The sequence below is a fragment of the Rhodofomes roseus genome, assembly GCF_022264815.1.
Source record: "Rhodofomes roseus strain CIRM-BRFM 1785 chromosome Unknown C8Q71scaffold_2, whole genome shotgun sequence".
Lineage (NCBI taxonomy): Eukaryota > Fungi > Basidiomycota > Agaricomycetes > Polyporales > Fomitopsidaceae > Rhodofomes > Rhodofomes roseus.
In genome coordinates this window covers 973,508-992,777 of record NW_025952958.1, presented here as the reverse complement: position 1 = coordinate 992,777, position 19,270 = coordinate 973,508, and the positions used below count along the sequence as shown (strand labels likewise).

Genomic DNA, 19,270 nt, shown 5'->3' with positions numbered 1-19,270 from the left:
GACATCGACGACTGCGAGTCCTCGGAGTCGGGCAACGACTCTGGCTCGCACCGCCGACATATCCTCTGCCTCTCCCGACCATGGATACGAAGGAGCTGCCGCCCTTCTCTGTGCCCACAGATAGCCGTGTGCGGAAGCATACATACAGGTCAACGAGGGTGAGTGGCCATACTTGACGATCAACCGCTCTTTACTAACCCGGGTCCACCTTCAGCTGATAATAGCTTGCATCATCGTTCAAGTCGTCATCCTCATCTATCACCTTGCTGGTGCACCGAAGAGTATCTCGAGTCTATACAGCTCGTATGCACCCGAACCAGACTTCTCGCACCTTGCTGAGCGCTGCGCCCATATCTCTCCCATACCTACCAGTTCGTTCGTGCATCGTCAGCAGGCACTCGCCCAAACACTGCATGAACTGAATGCTTCGGCATACATTGCTGAGCCAGGAGCAAGTGCTGCGTACTTTGCCAACCTCTCTGCGTCGCACTGGCATCTCTCAGAACGACCTCTGCTCCTTATCGTCTCACCGAAACTCGACTCGAACGAGCAGGTCCACGCTCAGATCTCTATCCTGACACCTGCATTCGAATCGACGCGCGCGAAGCTTCTCTCAATCCCTAGTAACGGCGAGATTACCTATCCCTCTTGGCCCGAAGAGGTCAACCCATACGAAGTCGCAGTCTCCGCTGTGCCGCAGCTGAAGGAAGGCACAATCTATGTGGATGGAATGCTACGCAGTTTCGTCCTGGACGGGTTGCAGAAGGCCGCTGCCCGATCGAATGTCCTCACAGCGCCTGTGGAGATCCGAAGACTACGGGAGAGGAAGAGCGCAGAGGAGCTCGAGATTTTGAAGTGCGTGAACGAGGTGAGTCCCCTTCACAATTATCGGCTCTACCCGTCAGAGCTCAATGTTACCCAAGGCCACCGTCTTGGCAATCCGTGCTGTGAGGGAGAATGTCAAGATAGGCGTACGGGAGTCGGAGGTCAGTCACCTTATGTCTGCGGCTCTAAGCGCCGCAGGACTCAGCAATGGTGGCTGCCTTACCTTGTTTGGCGGTGAGTACTTTCAGCCATATCGTACATCATCACTCATGAACAACGTGCGCACCCAGAGAATGCCGCCTTGCCGCATGGGAGCGGGACCGACCGCGTCCTTGGTGCGCACGACTTCGTACTCGTCGACTGCGATGCTGGGCTGCACGGCTACCGCAGCGACGTGACCAGGGTAAGTACATAAGGAACGCATTTGCACTACAACAGCTAATTGTTGAATAGACGTATGCTCTACCGCAGTCGACGATCCATGCTACTCATCTGAGAATATGGCAACTGGTGCATTCAGCACAAGCTAATGCACTCGCGGCAGCACAGAATGGTACTGTCACCGCTGAGGTAGACGCAGCTGCCCGCGACACGTTCGCAGCGCAGGGATACGCCCAGTATTTCACACACAGACTGGGACACGGTATGTCCACCTCATCATGGGCGCTGGGGACCTGACTTAATCGTGATGTATCCCTAGGTATTGGGTTGGAGACCCATGAGTCGCCCTACCTTCGCGGCGGCTCCGAGGACGTGATCCTCACCGGACACACCTTCTCGGACGAGCCTGGTGTCTATATTGAAGGCCAGGTTAGTCAATACGCTGCCCACGCTAGGATGCGCTTCGACTCACCTCTCATTGTCTCAGGTCGGGATCCGGTTGGAGGACTGCTTCTACGTGCACGAGAACGGCACTGCTGTCTTCCTCACTGCAGGCGTCGGTGGCGCGGCAAGGGGTCCTTGGGATCCTTGAGACCCTTGGTTGGAAGGTGCATTCAGCTGATTGACGGGCCGGTCATTGTATTGTATTTACGACATTGGATGCTGTGTGGGATGGTTCTCATTTACCATGTAACGTGCGTGGGAAGCTCGCAAGTATTGAGGAACATCGCGGCTGTGGCTGAAGCTCCGGTGACTGCAACTCATCTGCATACCAAATTGCTACCACCAATGGCCCCACGCAAGACTCGCTCTCAAGCTGCCGCAGTTAACAATGCAGACAACACGACCACCTCCCAGAAGACACGACCTCAGTTCCCGCCTATCTCGCCGAAACGCCGTCTGCAGCCTCGCGCGATCTTGGAGGACCAGATCATCTTGGTCGACGTATGTCTCATTCCGAGGAGCATACCGCGATGTTGAGAGCGTCATAAGGGCTTCATGGCACCCGAAGAATGCAAACACTACGTGCAGTTCATTGACAGCCAATCACTAGAGCTGACACCGCCGAAGAAGAGAGGCGAGGCGGTACGAGTGAACTGTGAGTACACGACGCGGTTGGTTTCTCATGTCATAGTGACAGTACTTGCTGAGGAGACTGTAGACCGACTATCTGTGACCTCCACAGAGATGGCCGAGCAGCTCTACTCTCTACTCTCCCCGCACCTCCCTCCATTCCCGTACCCGGCCTCGCTCAAGCGAGATGGCGCTGAAGCGCGTGTGGTGCACTCGTTCAACTCGAATATAAGGATGTACAAGTACACTCCAGGCCAGCACTTTGGGTGCCACTATGATGACTCGGTCCGCGATCCGCAGACCGGCGCGAAGTCGGAGTGGACGCTGCTTGTGTACTTGACTGGCATCGAGGACGGGGTGAAGGGTGGCGAGGTGTGTCTGTTTGCACTTTGAATGTCGGCCATGTCTCTTATCAGTCCCACATAGACCATCTTCTATACAGGTCAGAAAGGCAAGAGGGGTACGGAAGTCATCACTGCCCCCTTGACCAGGGGGACAGCCCTCTTACATCGGTGCGTCCTCAACCTGTTGTCGTTGTGACTTACACTCACCATATGATCTCTACTTAGACATGGACACGAATGCCTACTGCACGAAGGCTCGCCAGTCATCTCCGGCACCAAGTACTTATTACGTTCCGACCTGATGTTCATGGACTGAACTGTGCCCGGAAGCTGCATGCGCCATCTTGAAGATGAAGTACATGCATGTGGTCACCTTCGACCCTTGCTCCTCTTTTTCGTCGGCATGCCCGCCTCCACGACATCATCATCTCTGTCTCTGTCGTCCCGGCCACCACCATCCCTCCGTCGCTTATTCCCGTGGCCGCCCCTCATCCCCTGGTCCTTCATTTCATTGATCGCTACCCTGCCCGCCTCATCCACGCGCTCGCGCAGCAGGGCAATCTCCTCCGCGTCTATTGGCCAGAGTTCCATCTGCTTGCCTCCTAATGTCCCTTCGATACGTTGGATGAGCTCGACGTCGTACTGCGTGACCAGCGTGATCGATTTCCCAGAGCGGCCTGCTCGAGCTGTACGACCGACGCGATGGATATAGTCCTTGGAATGTGTAGGCACGTCGTAGTTTATGACTACGTCAACGTGAGGGATGTCCAAACCACTGAAGGAAATATGAGCGTTGGGTTAGGGGCTGTGGTACTATTACTGACCGGCTCGCAACATCAGTCGCGACCAGAACCTTGCGCCCGCCACTCTTGAACTTGGCCAGAGCCCCCAGACGCGAGCTTTGGCTGAGTTGACCGTGCAGCGGTACGGCCGGGAAGCCGAGCGTCCGTAGCATGATCGACACCCTTCAGAAAGTAAGTGTGAGCGGCGGCCACAAGTGACTGACAGCGGACATACCGTTGGGCATCATGTACAGTACGAGTAAAGATGATGATGGAATTTTGAGTGAGGGAGTTCGCTAGGTAAATGAGGTGTACGTCCTTCTGAGGTAATGGCATGAAGAGATAGTATTGCAGTAATGTCGATACAGTAGAGTACCTGCATGCGTTACGGGTAAGTTTACATATAAGAATGGACACCTCTAAGACGTACTTTTCAGATACTTCAACGCGAACAGGGTTAGACAGACTGGCACGTTGTAGTTTCTGGACCTTCGTTGTCATTGTCGCCGAGAATAGGTAGGTCGTGCGCTCTCTTGGGATAGCCTTCAGAATTGTATCGATGATAGGGCCAAAGTCCATGTCAAGTAGTCGGTCGGCCTCGTCCATTACCTGTTCTCAAGTAAGGGGACGTTCGGGAGAGTGACAAGAGAAGCTCACCAAGAACTTCAACCCTCGCAAACTGAAGCCCTTCGTGTTCTCTAGGTGATCGTTCAGACGTCCTGGAGTAGCGACCACTATATGGGGTCGCTTTGCGAGTGCGACTGCTTGAGACATCATGTCCATGCCTCCAACAATTGTTGCGCATCTGACCCCCATGGCGGCGCCCAGACCCTCGAACTGCTGCGATATTTGGTACGCAAGCTCTCGGGTCGGTGCGAGGACACATGCGAATAGACCCCTCGGTTCCTCCCATAGCTTCTGCAGAATAGGAAGAGCAAAAGCGGCAGTCTTTCCAGAGCCCGTGGAGGCCACGCCGATGATATCTCTGCCCTGCAATGCATGCGGTAGAGCTTCAGTTTGGATGTCCGTAGGGGTCTTGAAGTTGAGTTGTTCAAGGGCTTCAAGAAGAGGATCTATCAGACCCAAAGACTTGAAGGTAGGAGTGGGTACTGAGGACGTCGAGGCCTCCTCCGGGGCGGGCATGATGGCAAGGCCGGTCTGAGCGAAGTACTCGAGTAAGTTAGCACCAGGTGAAGGTTGGGTGAACGAAGTGCAACACTCGTCGAAAGTTTGATCAGTCGGAAGGTAGAGATGGCTGTAGGGGATAGATTTTATGATTATTGTCGAGTCATAAGTCACTTTGCCGGAGTGGTTAACGGGATCGCCTGCTATTTATAGTCGTTAGCGGTTGGGCTTTGCCCGCGAGTGTTCGAATCGCTCAGGTGACGCTCTTTTTACTGCTTCCTTGTCTATCCCCAGTAAGTACTCTCAACGCGGGCAAACCAGGTTTTTCGGACTCCGAAAATGTCAATAACATCGGTCCCCCATGGGAACCTTTTCGGAGAGCTTGACCGACGAAAATGCTTCCCCTTGATTCATGTTCGTAGCATGTTCGCTGGAAACATGCGTTTCCGGCCTCCGAACATGCTGTCTACTTACGAACATCCGTCCACGTTGCTCATCGATGTGTTAGTCTCCTGTGACATCATATATGGAGGCCGTAACACTTCCCGACGCTGACGATCGTTTACGCAGTGTACACCAACCGCGGCCATGGCTCAACGACAAAAACTCCAAAGAAATGAGTACATAAAAGTTAAAGTAGGAAACAAGGGCAGTAGGGTAGTAGGGCTTCACAAGTTTGGTGGTCCCCACAAGACGCATCTGCCACTGGCGTTACCGCTCGCAACCCGATCGACGACACTAGGATGCGAGCAAGTCACTGCTTGAACAGCAGAGATCCTGTGGAGTACTATCAAAAACTGCCAGCACGCTACAGCATGGTGCGCGCTGCTTACTTGGTCGGATCTGCCAATCGAGCCACCAGTTCGCCCTACATCGTGATGAGGCCATGTCAAGATTCAGTGCCAGGACGCATGCTCACCCTTCCCGAATATATGTCTAGTGAACGCTTCATGTTACCGATCTATAGGGTATGATGAGTGAGTACGTCCAGCGGGAGATGATTGCCAGACGTGTCTTACCGTAAAATGCGGGTAATAATCCGGATTGGGCGACCACTGTGCTTTGAACACTGTTACCCACCTCCCCTAAAGATCGAGCTGTAAACCTCTCTGGCAGCCCCGTAACGTCATAACACGTACCGTCTGGCAGTCATGCCTGAGCTGGCTGAATGGACGAGAGGAAGGGAATGTGGTGTTGCTTTTGAGGATGGAGCCGCTGAAATCCCACGCTTGAAGTAATTGTTAGCAACGCGGACGCGTCCGAATCGTTGGATCGTAAATATCAACGCACATCGAATGAGGTCGTCATAGCAGGTGCTGACAATGTATTTTCCTTTTGGATCCCAGTATGCTGAGCTCACAGATTTGCCATGCCGCCATTCTGCGCGAAGGCAGCCCTTGCCTTTGGGCGATCCAAGGTAGTCGGTGATGATGTCTTGGTCGAAGTCGTTCGGGTTTTCTCTCTCGCCGTCCGTATCCACTTCAATGTCTCGCAATTTGCGGGTATCCCAAAGTCTTCCAATGATCGATGATGAGATGACCGAGTACATTGAAGACTGCTTGACGAACCTACCTCATGGCATGGCTGTTAGACGCTGCTACTAAGTAGTGCGGCGCAGTAGGGTTTATGCTGACCGTCCCGACTTTCTTATCAGATACCTGATACCAACGCGCCTTTGACCTGTCCTCTCGCAGATCCAGATGCGTCAGACCGCCCGCTGCGTCGGATATCCACAGTTCGTTCCCGGCCGCAGGCAGGTCGATGCAGGTGATGAGGGTGTCATCCATTGAGAATACCTCGGTCGAGATGCCCGATGTGAAGGATAGCTTCCGGACAGTGCAGTCGTACGCACTCGTGAAAACCTTGATCGGCATAAGCGTCTCACATTCCACAAACACGTCAGAGTGCTCACACTATGTGCGTCAACTGGATCGAACTTGATACTAGTGATTGACGACCGTGAACTTGCAGGCCAATGCAGTTGCATCCGCCAGCTCGTCCCAGCCGTTTCATCGGCCGCGGCAGACACATCATCGTCCGCATCTGTAACATCCTCGGTCGGAGCTCGTGCGTCCCATATGCTGAGGGCGCCGTGGTTGTCTAGCAAGCGCGTTAGACTTTGCCACGCCCTCGGTAACGTCGAGCTCACCTCCGAAGAAAATCAGGTCCTTTGTTGGGTCTGGGTGGTATGCCGCACTATAGACTCGCTCTTGGGTCACCTTCGCACGGGAGACCACCTTCAAATTCCCTAGTTTTTCTCGCAATTCTGCCACAGCAGCCTTCTCCTTCGCATTCTCTTCGATCACTAGGTCATCTGGATCTCCTACACGTTTGGGATATACCGTCTGAACGGCCGTTGTAAATGTTGATCTAAGGGAAGACAGTTCGTTGGGCTCTAGTTCCTGTGCGACGTCCTGGAGATCCAAATCATAGTGGCGGGGCTTCTTCACCTGTCTGGCTTTCTCTTCCGCCTCCAGTCGTTCTTCTTCTTCCATGGCTCGCCTCTCTTCCTCTTCTTTCTACGAGCGGCATAAGCAACGCCCTGGCCCTTCATCAAGAATCACTACGATTCGCACCTCTCGCTTACGCTTCTTTGCTACGCTTTCGTTTGGATCTACGACTGGTTTCCTGAGACGCACAGACTGTCGGACGGGAGGAGGGGCCTGCTTCTCTCGTTTGGTCTTATTAGCGGCCTGGACAGGTTTGGCGGTCGGCTGTGCAGTTTTCTCCCGCTTCTTCGGTGGGGGTAAATCGGCAGTGACATCCAAAGTGGCCAGGAGTGCACGGTTCTTCGCAATGTTCGCCTCGCGCTCCAACTCGCTAACGGCCGGCGATGGGATTTGTGATGAGATACATTAGGGATGAGGTACAGCTCTCAATCACTCACTAGTCTGAGTAGTCAGACATTCTGGTAAAAGGGTGTACTCGGTTATGGCTCTTGTAGGTAGGAACAGTTCAGGATCAAGTTGTGGCGCGAGCAGGGCGGCATGTGATGCGCGGGAAGCGGAAACCGCGTCGGTCACACTGCGCGTGGCGACGCGTGAGTGTGACAGGTGGCGTCTGATGAGTGTTAGCCACCCTCACCGCCCGACTCACGAGTGAAGAACGTCGACGGCTGACAAGGATGAGTCTCTGGTGTTGCAAATAAGATACTCGCTAGAGATAGCGCTCATTGAAGCTCTCTGAAAAATGACACGAAGTATACATACAAGCAAAAAACGGATACTACAGTAATGTCATGCAGGAATAGCCTCCCTTCCCATGTCTACTACGTACGTTGTCCGACCGCCTCTCGGGAGCACCATCACCTTCTCCGCACCATGCAGCTGATATGTTTCGCAGCTCGGTATGACTGATGTCCGCATTCTTTGCTTACCGGGAAGCGGAAGAGCGTTCACCATCACCTTTGGTAGCGATAATTCCCCATGATGGAGAGCGATCAGCGTGACTGGCGACGAAAATGTCGAGCCGTCCTATGATTGCTTTTGAGCTGAATACAATTTTCAATCTCATACAGACTCACCTCTGCGGAGAAGTCTCCACGTTTTGGTCCGCTGACGAGCCAGTCGCCAGTCATGTCCTGGATGTCATATCGCAGTAGATATTGTGCCATCTCCGCGTCTTCAGACGGGGCCCAGTGGAAAGATGTCGTCACAGTCACCACGGCCGATATCGGTTGGCCTGCGAAGAGCGGTAGGGCTTGACCCGAAGGCTGTTGAGAGAATGGATTGGCAAATATCCGTAGCTGAGCAGCTGCTAGGATCTACGAAGGGAGAACAAAGCCAAGTCAGGCAGGGAAAAGTACAGCATGGTAAACAGGACTCACGTGCATCTGCGGTATATCCACTGGAATGATAATGTCTCGCCATTCGTCAAAGGAGGAGTTAAGAGGTCTGGGCTTCCCTAGGATCTGGGAACACGTTGGCTGGGCTTGACCTTCATCCATATAGTAACACTGACCTCCTTGAGTCGTGCGAACGCCGATGCAAGTTCGCTGTTCTCACTCAGGTTACCTGGGACAACGAGCTCCCCGGTGACCCCATACAGCTCGATCCAATCCACGCTCTTGGAGAGAGCCTCAACCAGTCTGTCGATGAGGAGCTCACGATGTGGTAGTAGCGAAGGATCATCTGCAACTATTTCTGCTACTGCAGCATTGATAAACGACTCCACCTCTTTCAGAGCGTCCGGTACATTAGTCTACTGTGCTTGAAAGTCGCGCGATACTCACCTTCTCGGAGCATTCGATATGTGATGTGCAACTTCATGGGGTCCCGTGCTTAAGGTGAGGTATGCCCGTGAATCTCAAGCTCACAGTCTATATTGCGAGCTCACCTTTCCCGCGTACAGTATCAAGCTGGAACAGAAACTGGCCCGATTGAGCGGGCGTCACGGTCTGACGGACGATCAGTAACAGAGCGATAACGAGAGCACGTAGTCAACTGACCACTATATCGGGTTTCTGCGATTGACAGCTTACAACGCTGACACTGTCCGCGTCTTGTCTGGACGGCTTCAACTCCGCTGAGCGTATGCGGACGTGTTGATGTGACGTAGTGGACAGCGTAAAAAGACTGAATAATCTGGGACTCAGGTGTAAGCCAACAGCTCAGTAAGTAGATGAGCCGTGTACCTTGTGCCTCGGAAGAAGTCTTCGACATTGGTGGTGATAGGCAAAGACGTGGCCACGAATCGCGCGATATTAAGTTTACGGCTCAGGTTAGGCTCGGTGACGGTTGTGTACTCGATACTGACGTTGACTCTCTGTAGATCATGAGTGGCCATCTATACATCCTCCGCGAGGGACCGACTGACCAACGTGTGATACGAGGATGCATCGCTATGCGGAACAGCGACCGTCACAATCTGCCGCTTTCCAACGTCCCGCAGGATGATCGCGTCGTCCGCAGCCTCCAGGGTAGCATTATCCCCTACAACATGCTCAGCACACGAAGAGCTGTCCGGCGAGGCACTGACCTCCTTCGTCTATAGCCGCCTCCTGGCAGTGAAACTGCACGCCGGACGGGGAGACGAGCCTCAAGGTAGCCACCGATATGTCATTCCTGCCTGTCTGCAGGGACACCGTCATGTACGCAGGCGTGCCCAGCTCGACTGGATGGACATCAGAACGTAACGTGACCCGCAAGGCACAACATGGACCTACTCCGCTTCGGTGGCCGCAAGCGCACGTCTACAGCATGATGATCCTTCGGGATCCGGACCAGAGCCGGTAGGTCCTTCGGCCTCGTGGTCTTCGACAGAGCCGCTAACTTGGCCTCCTTCCGCTCGAAGACGACCCGTGACATCTTCACCTGGCTGGACTGCAACGCGAACATGCCTGGGGTGGACGACTAGTGGGCGTCAGTGGGTGTATTACACACGTAACGGAACAGCTCACGGGGCAGAACAACGTGAGTCTGGTTGATCCGGGTTGGATCGACGACACCCGCGCGGAAAACGTGAGTTGGGCACCTTCATGCCCCGCCAAGACCGCGACGATTTCATCGACAGGCAAGTTCTACGTTACCGGCTTAGTATGATGGTGAAGTTGACGCAGTAATGCGACCTACACATGGTAGTTGATTGCGCACAGTCACTTCCAGGAGGGCACCGTCCTGATCTTGTGCCAGTCGAGCTTCGCTTTCCGCCATGGTGACGGACAAGGCGGGATGATCGGGGTACAGCATATCTGAGGATAGCGCAAGTTGTGCGGGAATACATAGTCAGTGCGAGTTCAATGCGGCACGCCCAAAACCAACCTGCTTGCAGCTCAGCCGCGGCGTGTCGCAGACTCTCAATCAATCCAGTGACATATGCCTTGTGATCGTCGACGTCCATGAGTAACTCCGCACCCATGTCCTCCACGTACGCCTTGAGGAAGTCGACGACGATATGGGCCCAATCGGCATCCTTGGCCTGCTCTGTCGACGTGTGGATGCTCAGGGCCTGCATCCGCATGAAAGACTCGAGTGAGGTCCAGCCATGGGGCGCATAGTGGGCAGGCAAATTCTTATACGTGTCGAATGCGCTCGAGAGACGATCCCGTACCCTGTGCTTGCTTCAGTACAGGCGACGACGGTTGGCAGGCGGGCTTACACATCCAGAGCGGCAAGATTGCCGTGTAGCTTAATCGCGAACTTCCGTCGACCTGCACTGGCGTAGTACTCTATAGCACGGTTGGTGATTGTTACGTATAGGTCAAATAGCGCATCCCGGTCGGATATGGCCGCTAGAAGCTCCTGCCTAGAGATTGTCTGCGACTTTCGTTGGGATTGAGTGGTCCGTGAAGCGGGTGCTGAGAGGGCTATTGAGAAGGGAGGGCGGGACGGCAGGTGACCAGTCCGAATGCCGATGATATCGAGCTAATTCCAGGTAAGCAATGATTTTGCTTCGCAAAGGAGCAATTTGGCTGACCTGTTGCTGTGCAAGCTCCATGAGCTCTCCCTTGAGAGCGGAATATCGGGCTTGTGATGCTTTGCTGAGATTCACCGCGGACACCCATGTGTCGCATGTATCTGCTACGCTCAATGCCGAGGAATATATCCAAGACTCGATGAAGAACTCCGGTAGCGTGTCCTGTGAGGTATGCTGAGTTAATGTACACTAGATGTTGGGAGCACGGCCTACCTCCAGCTCGCGTAGCCGTCTCCCGAAGTTCGTCAGAAACTTCTCGGATCTTCTACATATCTCCGCCACCCTCCCAAGTTTGCTCAGCAAGATGCACTGCCTGGCCAGCAGATATATGCGGAAGTCGAAGATGGAGATGGTATTGCCTAGTATGAGGTCCCGATACGGTTTCCTTGTCGTGGAGAGGAGCGGAGCGGAGTCGTCTTCGGGGTCGGGGTCTATCAGGGAGCCGAACCAGGATAGGTTCCTGTCCCGGACAACTTTGAAGAAGGCTGCCTCGAGCTCGTTATATTGTTCTAGAGCATCCTCAAACAGGTTGATGCCTTCCAAGGATATCGCAAGGCTTTCCTGATTATCACTCAGCGTCTCACAGCTTGTGTTGCTAGGAGAGCCGCGTACCTTTAGAATGAAGAACGTACAGAAGTTCCACCCGGGCATCTGTATCTGTCCTTCCGAACGCTTCATTTCCGCCTCCCGCTGCGTGAAAGCTGAGTCAAATGCGGCAAGGATGCCCTCCTTAAGCTTGGTGATGAACTCCGCCCAAGCCGCAGGATTCTCGAAGTCGGATGCCCAAACGAGCTGTACGCATCTTGCCCGAAGCTCAACACGCTAGAACAGACAACCTCCACGCAGCTAGTTGACTCACCTGTCCTTTTTGTCAAGGTTGAAGTCCGCCTTGATCTTGTCGAGTACGGACGTCTTCATCTGGAACATGCGCTGTTGTGCAGCCCTGCCTTCTGGTCGGACAATGTGCACTATGAGCCATTCCTGGTACTTCCGTTGACTTATAATCGTGTGCCAGTCTCGGATTTGCTTCTTTATGGTGTTCTTGTATGTCTCATTGTCCTACACGCGACTGTGTCAGTCAAAGCCAAACAGAACGACGGCACATATTACCTCGCATACGACGAAGTAGAGGTTTAGCAGAGGCTTCTCGAGTAGGGTCTGCGGGACCTGAGACGTATGCTCTTGCTTGACCGATTCCAGCGGTGCAATCCTAACATTGAGGTCTTGTATTGTTTGGGTGCTTTGTGAGCTCCGACCAGGCCCTCTCCAGACCAGTGTACGCAGCGGGAACTGGCATAGCAGAGCTGCCCAGACTTGTTTCCAGTGGTCCGTTGCTAGGAACTCGCGCGAAGAGGAATACGTCACCAAGACACCTTGGTTACTCATGTTATGGACGTGATGTTACTGACTGTATTTGAGGTTGGTCGGTGTCACCCAGGTGCTGGTGTCCTGTAATCACGCCTCGCCGATCCTAGTCGCATTCGTCCGTGTCGAGTTTGAGCACCTTTGAACGATTCAGGCGGATGCAGGCGCAGTCATTCGGGTGCCGCAGATGATGTACAGGCAGTAGAGCGTAGGAGGTCGTCAGACTCAGTTGCAGCGATGTTCTGGTACGCACCGGAGTGTATGCGCCGGACGAGTAGTCGGGCGCCTGTAGCATCATGGGCCGATCGTGTTCGCGTCTGTGTCATGCCACAGCCTCATGTCGGCGTGCCGCGTCCCTCGAGCCAGCTGACGACCACCTCAGTGGCACCTCTCCTCCCACTCAGTAGCCAAAAATGATAGTACGCACCGATTCGTTCTGTCTAGAATTAGACACTCAATGGACATACTTATACGCATAGTCAGCTCCCAGGGCGAGAGCCATGTTCTTGCATACGAAGGCTGCCGCCATGATGGCGTATGGGTGGTTTAGCCTGAAGGGACTAGCAGTGGACCAATTCATCAGCTCCCAGAAGGGTGGGCACAGCCAGTTTCTCACTATCATTGGGTACGTCCGTCTGTATACTCGTGATTCGTGATTCGTACATACGTGCTGACCGACGGCTTCCCATGCAGACTCTGGATGGCAATCACGACCATGACGTTGGGGCTAGCATCCGACGTATGGCCCTCAATCACGAGTACGTCGTGCGCTCGTTGCCCAGAGCACTGTCTAACGTAGAAAACAAGTGTTCGGGAAAATCAAGAGACTTGTCCTTATGGTCGCTCTACCGGTGAGACGCAAGTCCTCTGACTGTGAGACCACGTCTCACATAAGTGCCTTAGATCTCTACCATCGTTACATCGGTATACTGGACCCTCCTTATATTCTGGACCGAAATGATCCTCGCTGCAAGGCCCCTCCCAATCGACTCGCCCAACCCTGATGAACTCGTGCCATCATTCTCGGAGCCCACAATTATGCGCATCCCACTGCGGATCGACCTGGCGCTTCACGCAGTCCCAGCAATCTCGCTGCTTCTGGATTTCTTCTGTTTTGAGCGCAGGTACTCGCGCGGCCAGGCCATATATGGTGGCATCATCATGACGGCTTTGGCTTGCTTGTCGTATGCGCCGTGGATCGAGCACTGTGCCAAAGTCAATGGGTCTTGTGAGTGTTCTGCTATACATCGCAAATCTCATCCGCTGAGCCACGTCACCAGTCCCCTACCCGTTCTTGACGGAGAGTCCGTTCGATGTCCGGGTCATGATCTATGCTGGTCTGAGCACGTTTGCTCTGGTGTTCTTCTGGATTATGAATGCATTGCATTCATGAGGATGTCCAAGTTGTTGATAGATCTTTCTGTGTCCATGATCCGTGTGGTAGACTAAGACAACATCGACATTTGCTAACAATTGCTCTATAAGACTGTCCGTGCATTTATATGAATCCTTTACATGTGGGACCAGTCAGGCACGAGCTGGCACGAGCCCCGATCGGTGATCGAGGGTTTAAGATCTAAATCTGAGTTCTCTATGACTTGGGTCGGCAGTTTGACTCCGTCTGCACTCACCGCCATTCGACCTTGCTGCGTCTGCTTTTCTGGTACTCTGTTTTCTCGAAGCCGCGTTAGGATACTCCCAAGGCTCAACGGAAATCAAAATGGCGACCTTGACAGACAAGAAGAAACTATGGGGTGGCCGGTTCACGGGAGAGACGGATCCTCTGTACGGTCGCATAGTCTTGCCAGGAGAGATGCCATGTTCTCATATTGATTCCGCGTCTTTTCAGTATGCACGAGTTCAACCAGTCTTTGAAGTATGATAAGAGGATGTACGCCGCCGATGTCGCGGGGTCGATCTCCTACGCACGCGCTCTGGCGAAGGGCGGAATCCTAACTGAAGATGAGAAGGACAAGATTGTGGATGGTCTGACTCAAGTGCGCGCGGAATGGGAGCATGGAGCAGTGCGTCTTCATGGAACCACTCAGTAGCGATCCAATAATGGCTGCTCTCTAGTTCAAGATCCAACCCGGAGACGAGGACATCCACACCGCGAATGAGCGCAGGCTCACAGAGCTCATCGGCCCCGTCGGAGGGAAGCTGCACACTGGTCGCTCCCGCAATGACCAGGTCGCTACGGACATGCGCCTTTGGCTGATGAACGAGGTGGAAGAGATGGTCAAGTCGGTGAAGGCGCTCCTGCGTGTCATGGTCGAACGCGCGGCAAAGGAAACCCAGTACCTGATGCCAGGTTACACCCACCTGCAGGTGCGTTTCACATCCGTCTATGACATGCATGCTTGCTGAAGTCGCCTTAGCGCGCTCAACCCGTCCGGTGGTCCCACTGGCTCCTATCGCACGCGTTCCCCCTCCAAGCGGACCTGCAGCGGCTGCGGCAAATGATCCCTCGAATTGCCGTCCTGCCCCTCGGGAGCGGTGCCCTCGCCGGCAACGGCTTCGCACTCGACCGCGATTTCCTCGCGCAAGACCTCGGCTTCCAGTCCGTCGCGGAGAACAGCATGTACGCGATCAGCGACCGCGACTTCGTCGTCGAGTTCATGATGTGGGCGAGCCTGACCATGACACACCTGAGCCGGCTCTCCGAAGACTTGATCATATACTCGACGGCGGAGTTTGGCTTCGTCAAGCTGAGTGATGCCTACAGGTACGATATTTCGGTCTTCTCACAGGAAAGCGTCGTTTAAACAGGGTTTGTAGCACCGGGTCGAGTATGATGCCTCAAAAGAAGAATCCAGACTCCCTGGAGCTCATCCGAGGCAAAACGGGCCGTATCTTCGGCAACGTAAGTGTGCGATGCTGTAAGTAGGGCGTAGTGCTTATTCCCCTTGCAGATGTCTGGCTTCATGATGTCCCTGAAGGGTCTGCCATCCACGTACAACAAGGACCTGCAGGAGGACAAGGAGCCTCTGTTCGACACAGTCGACACAGTATCAGCCGCACTCAAAATTGCAGAGGGTGTCGTCGCAACTCTTGAGGTGCGACATCATGCTATATGAGTGCTATGTCAGAGCTAAAACAGCGTTTAGGTAAACGCCTCCGCAATGTCCGGAGCTCTGCAAGAGAGTTCCGACATGCTCGCTACTGATCTGGCGGACTACTTGGTCCGCAAGGGGGTGAGTGTACACTGCGGACTTCATCTGACCTGTCATTGACAGTCGAGTAGATCCCCTTCCGCGAGACGCACCACATCTCGGGACGTGCCGTCGCGCTCGCAGAATCTCGCAAGTGCTCTCTATCCGATCTTACGCTGCAGGACTTCAAGTCGCTCAGCGAGAAGTTCGACGAGGACGTGAAGAATGTGTTTGACTTCGAAAACAGTGTGCAGGCGCGCTGCTCTATCGGCGGGCCGCACAAGGCGATGGTGGAGAGGCAGATTGACGTGCTGCGCGCTGCGTTGGCCGACTGAAGCCTTCGTGGCAAAGGCGCAGCGAGTTGGAACGGTAGCTGTGACGGCACAGCTAGCCTGTCCGCACAAAAATTGTATCTGTACACCCGCAATGCAGAATATTGTGAAGATAGCTCGAACATAGAATGGCTGAACGAGTGGGCTATGTCCAACCCGCCTCGGCCTCGAAAAGGATGCGACCGCGGCGTCGGGCGCCTAAGTGGCGTCTATGGCAACTGGCAGGACTGGACGGCATCACAAACCGGAGTTGCCACAGCCACTCGCACTGCCCGCTGGTGTTCAAGAACGCCGCGTCCCTCCCGCTCTTTCCCCAGCCCTCATAGGACTCACAGCCAACCCTTCGCTTGTCCCTGGTGGAAGCGGCATTGATTGTTTGCTCCTGCCTTTGCTTTGATTAACGCCTTCGCCACCTCCCATCACCTCTTCTAACCGCCCATACACAACCTCTTCCTCTTTCTACTACCCCCTAATAGCTCGGTGCCATGGCCAGAGACAGACTCGCAGCGCTGAGGGTGAGTGCATCGTCGAGATAGGTACCGCCGCCGACACGTACTGAGATGACGTCCCCAACGCCAGGCTCAGCAACAGACCCACACGTTCGTCGACACCGCTCGTCTGTCTATCGTGTGCTCACGAACTCCTTTGCAGCGACTCCTACCCCATGCAGACTCAGCCAAGGCTACCGTATGGCGGAGCTGCAAGCACGGACAGCTTCGACTCGGCGGCGAAGGACAGCACGACTGCTCTGGGCGCAACAGACAGCATGTCTGCGTTCTATGCTGAGGTGCGTACAGTTTGCAGACCGCGACTCGTGTACATTGCTCCAGGCTGCTCTTCGATCCTACTCGGTCCTCTGCCTCGTACGTTTCAGGCTGCATCGCTCGTCAGGGTCAGCGACGGCGATGGCGAAGCCGTGTGGAGCATCTGGCGCTACGCGATGAGACGCGTAGCAAGGTCGGCTCCGACTGGCTGAAAGTTTCGTCCTGAGACGTACTAGCTCGCAGCCCGATGTTGTCGACGTCAACTCTTGCAGCCGTCTCTCAAACAGACCATATGTGCTTCCTAATCGTGTTATAGCTGCGCTCGTGGTCCCGCCTTGTTGATGGTGGCACAGGGACCGCCTGCTATGTAGCGCTCGTACTGGCAGCGTGCATTGGCACTCGTCACTTTCGCCTTGAGGCTCGGTCCTGCCCTTCTGGTCTATTCTGGGACGCATAACCTTGCTTGTAGCACGACGCGCATTGGGGACGAACGACTTCGCAATCCTTGCGGTGTCAATGGTTCGTACGAGCGGAGTTGCCAACGGGTGACCACTTAATGGTCGCGTACTTTCCGGACTTCACTGTAGTAGCCGTAGATCGAGGGTGCAGCCAGAGTCACGGACCCCGTCTTTGTCTTCAACGAGCATGGGTGCTCACATTGTCATGCTATAGATCTCCTCCATCCAAGATGACCTGCGGACGTTCAATGATAACGTCAAGCGCATCAGCGACCTCCACTCGCGCTCGCTTGACAACACAGACGACGCTGCTGCGCAGCGCGTCGCTCAGCAGCTCGATGAGCTCGTCCAGGATACCAGCGCACTCAGCGCGACGCTTAAGCGGCGGATCAAAGCGCTTGAGCGATCACCTGGTGCAGGACGGGACGGTCAGATCCGCAGGCAACAGACAGGCTTGGTGAAGCAGAAGTTCGTGGAGGCGATCCAGAGCTACCAGAGCGTAGAGCAGCAGTTCCGGTCGAGGTACAAGCAGCGACTGGAACGCCAATTCAAGATCGTCAAGCCTGATGCATCACCAGAGGAGGTCCGGGCTGTTGTCAACGATGACCAGGGCGGCCAGATCTTCAGTCAAGCTGTAGGTTTACCTATGAGCTCTGCATTGAACCTTTCCTGACGTCTTGGCAGCTCATGAGCTCGAACCGGTATGGCCAAGCACAATCCGCGTACCGTGAAGTACAGGAACGGCACGAGGACATCCGGCGTATCGAGAGAACTCTGACTGAGCTCGCTCAATTGTTCAACGACGTAAGTAATGTCTGTACAACGACCGATGTGAATAGGGGACTTACGTGTTTCACTAGATGAGCGTCCTCGTTGAGCAACAAGAAGAGCAGATCAACGTCATTGAGACAACAGCAGCAGCCGTTGAGAAGGACACGGAGCTAGGGTGAGTTCACCTATGGGCATGCGCGAAAGGGTGCCTTTTGCTCATGTATCATATCTGAATAGATTGAACTACACGGAGAAAGCTGTCGTGTCTGCGCGTGCAGCACGCAAGAAGCGATGGATCTGCTTTGGGCTCCTCCTTATCATCCTCATCATCATCGCCATCATCGTCGTTATTGAGGTCCTCAAGAACCAAAAGAAGTAGGGCAGCGATGGCGTGTACCAGATGTTGGTTGGTCCGCACGCAAGTGTATATGTTTCTCTTTTGCGCTCTCGCAGACCCAGACAGGACAAGGACGGTTTCTCCGATGTAGTCCAGTTTGTGTTTATTCTTTAGCTACTATACATGGAAGTTACCCTACACCAGATCTCGTTCCTCAGCGGTGGGTCCATGTGCACTAGCGCGAAGATGCCCAACTCGTTGCCTCCTGGCCAACTCAACTTTCCTATACCTTCTTTTTATTGGTCTGGTGCTTGCCCGCCTTGTAGATTACATTTTGAAATCCTCGGCGCGCGAGTACTGGTGATATTCTGGAAACACAAGCAATACCCGACATGCTCGCGACTACCTCGTGTTGTTGGCCTGCACACGATGTGGCGAACGAGAGCCTGATGAGAACAGCGTGTTTGACACAAGGTTGCGGCGCGGCGTAGGCATGCAACAGTTGCGGTTCAAACAAACCGATACGAGATTGAGCGATACCGACTCTTTGACACAGGGACAAGTCCACCTTAGGCAAGCAGCTCCACAGGTTGGCAGTCCGACCAGGTCCCGGCAGATCCAGAACGCAAGGGGTACGCAATCGCATGCCAGCGGCCGAAAGATGTGCGAGATGCAGAGACCGAAGGAGTGTTTTGAACATCGAACCGGAGGCTTGTGACTTCGACGCAGGCCTGAGGACAGCCAGTAGGGCCAATTGTTGGAGCTGTAATTACCCGCTTCTCACGGAAGCGAATGCATGAGAGCGACAAGAGCATAGACCGTTGCTTCTCGAGAGACAAGAGCAAAGACAACCGCCCGCGAACAGACAAAATTGCAGTTCACCTGAGCGACGCGCCGATCCGCGCACAACAGAACTCGACCCGCTGGTCCCGCCTGGGTACCTGGTGACCGATTGTTTCCGTTCTGTTTCCTTGTGCGGACTGAATGGTGTCCGAGCGCGCCTTCCGCCGAACGCTGTGTTATGCATTGACACGAGCCGCTTCCGCTGGATAAGGCGGAAAGACGCGCCGGGCGGATAAGCACAGGCGAGGGACCGTCGCCGGATAGGGGGCGTCGAGAGGGCCTGGGACGCTGTGGACGACGGCG

At 54.4% G+C, this 19,270-nt stretch overlaps 8 protein-coding genes and 1 non-coding gene across 9 annotated transcripts; 6 read left to right on the top strand and 3 right to left on the bottom strand.

Annotated features, from left to right (window-relative positions):
- Window positions 1-39: 39 nt before the first annotated feature.
- On the top strand, window positions 40-1,959 carry C8Q71DRAFT_734032 (peptidase M24). Its single transcript, XM_047922378.1, has 7 exons — window positions 40-158; window positions 215-868; window positions 924-1,059; window positions 1,116-1,228; window positions 1,279-1,468; window positions 1,526-1,635; window positions 1,694-1,959. Exons 1-7 carry the CDS (start codon window positions 81-83, stop codon window positions 1,796-1,798), a joined length of 1,386 nt encoding a protein of 461 aa, XP_047783754.1. The 5' UTR covers window positions 40-80; the 3' UTR covers window positions 1,799-1,959.
- Window positions 1,960-1,995: 36 nt separating this feature from the next.
- On the top strand, window positions 1,996-2,940 carry C8Q71DRAFT_853233 (uncharacterized protein; the record flags this gene model as incomplete). Its single annotated transcript, XM_047926918.1, has 5 exons — window positions 1,996-2,151; window positions 2,200-2,305; window positions 2,348-2,652; window positions 2,707-2,792; window positions 2,850-2,940. 5 exons carry the CDS (start codon window positions 1,996-1,998, stop codon window positions 2,938-2,940), a joined length of 744 nt encoding a protein of 247 aa, XP_047783753.1.
- Window positions 2,812-4,648, bottom strand: C8Q71DRAFT_734027 (DEAD-domain-containing protein). The gene is made up of 5 exons (XM_047922377.1): window positions 4,064-4,648; window positions 3,837-4,015; window positions 3,642-3,782; window positions 3,449-3,589; window positions 2,812-3,399 (listed from the first exon to the last, which is right to left on the bottom strand). The coding sequence occupies exons 1-5, from the start codon at window positions 4,547-4,549 to the stop codon at window positions 2,994-2,996; spliced, it is 1,353 nt and encodes a 450-aa protein (XP_047783752.1). The 5' UTR covers window positions 4,550-4,648; the 3' UTR covers window positions 2,812-2,993.
- Window positions 4,649-4,700: 52 nt separating this feature from the next.
- C8Q71DRAFT_t16 lies at window positions 4,701-4,794 on the top strand. Its single transcript has one exon. It is a non-coding gene; the product is annotated as a tRNA-Ser (tRNA).
- A 127-nt stretch (window positions 4,795-4,921) lies between these two features.
- C8Q71DRAFT_734024 (WD40 repeat-like protein) lies at window positions 4,922-7,499 on the bottom strand. Its single transcript, XM_047922376.1, has 11 exons — window positions 7,419-7,499; window positions 7,108-7,351; window positions 6,681-7,050; window positions 6,444-6,631; window positions 6,104-6,393; window positions 5,822-6,045; window positions 5,671-5,759; window positions 5,551-5,616; window positions 5,451-5,492; window positions 5,365-5,399; window positions 4,922-5,308 (listed from the first exon to the last, which is right to left on the bottom strand). The coding sequence occupies exons 1-11, from the start codon at window positions 7,436-7,438 to the stop codon at window positions 5,200-5,202; spliced, it is 1,677 nt and encodes a 558-aa protein (XP_047783751.1). The 5' UTR covers window positions 7,439-7,499; the 3' UTR covers window positions 4,922-5,199.
- A 163-nt stretch (window positions 7,500-7,662) lies between these two features.
- C8Q71DRAFT_734023 (trafficking protein particle complex subunit 10) lies at window positions 7,663-12,586 on the bottom strand. The gene is made up of 20 exons (XM_047922375.1): window positions 12,056-12,586; window positions 11,805-12,004; window positions 11,558-11,747; window positions 11,159-11,506; window positions 10,946-11,107; window positions 10,628-10,893; window positions 10,291-10,580; window positions 10,102-10,220; window positions 9,930-10,049; window positions 9,696-9,882; window positions 9,509-9,643; window positions 9,347-9,462; window positions 9,165-9,295; window positions 8,979-9,114; window positions 8,867-8,927; window positions 8,763-8,810; window positions 8,492-8,706; window positions 8,358-8,441; window positions 8,055-8,294; window positions 7,663-8,004 (listed from the first exon to the last, which is right to left on the bottom strand). The coding sequence occupies exons 1-20, from the start codon at window positions 12,329-12,331 to the stop codon at window positions 7,768-7,770; spliced, it is 3,561 nt and encodes a 1,186-aa protein (XP_047783750.1). The 5' UTR covers window positions 12,332-12,586; the 3' UTR covers window positions 7,663-7,767.
- On the top strand, window positions 12,414-13,834 carry C8Q71DRAFT_734020 (FAR-17a/AIG1-like protein). Its single transcript, XM_047922374.1, has 6 exons — window positions 12,414-12,445; window positions 12,560-12,935; window positions 13,004-13,068; window positions 13,118-13,161; window positions 13,214-13,538; window positions 13,591-13,834. The coding sequence occupies exons 2-6, from the start codon at window positions 12,811-12,813 to the stop codon at window positions 13,701-13,703; spliced, it is 672 nt and encodes a 223-aa protein (XP_047783749.1). The 5' UTR covers window positions 12,414-12,445; window positions 12,560-12,810; the 3' UTR covers window positions 13,704-13,834.
- Window positions 13,835-13,874: 40 nt separating this feature from the next.
- On the top strand, window positions 13,875-15,916 carry C8Q71DRAFT_734018 (argininosuccinate lyase). Its single transcript, XM_047922373.1, has 8 exons — window positions 13,875-14,095; window positions 14,160-14,334; window positions 14,387-14,638; window positions 14,689-15,035; window positions 15,089-15,173; window positions 15,223-15,366; window positions 15,418-15,504; window positions 15,555-15,916. The coding sequence occupies exons 1-8, from the start codon at window positions 14,031-14,033 to the stop codon at window positions 15,795-15,797; spliced, it is 1,398 nt and encodes a 465-aa protein (XP_047783748.1). The 5' UTR covers window positions 13,875-14,030; the 3' UTR covers window positions 15,798-15,916.
- Window positions 15,917-16,279: 363 nt separating this feature from the next.
- On the top strand, window positions 16,280-18,166 carry C8Q71DRAFT_853227 (syntaxin; the record flags this gene model as incomplete). The annotated part of the gene is made up of 7 exons (XM_047926917.1): window positions 16,280-16,309; window positions 16,374-16,393; window positions 16,446-16,581; window positions 17,231-17,650; window positions 17,701-17,820; window positions 17,877-17,962; window positions 18,025-18,166. The coding sequence occupies 7 exons, from the start codon at window positions 16,280-16,282 to the stop codon at window positions 18,164-18,166; spliced, it is 954 nt and encodes a 317-aa protein (XP_047783747.1).
- Window positions 18,167-19,270: the final 1,104 nt, after the last annotated feature.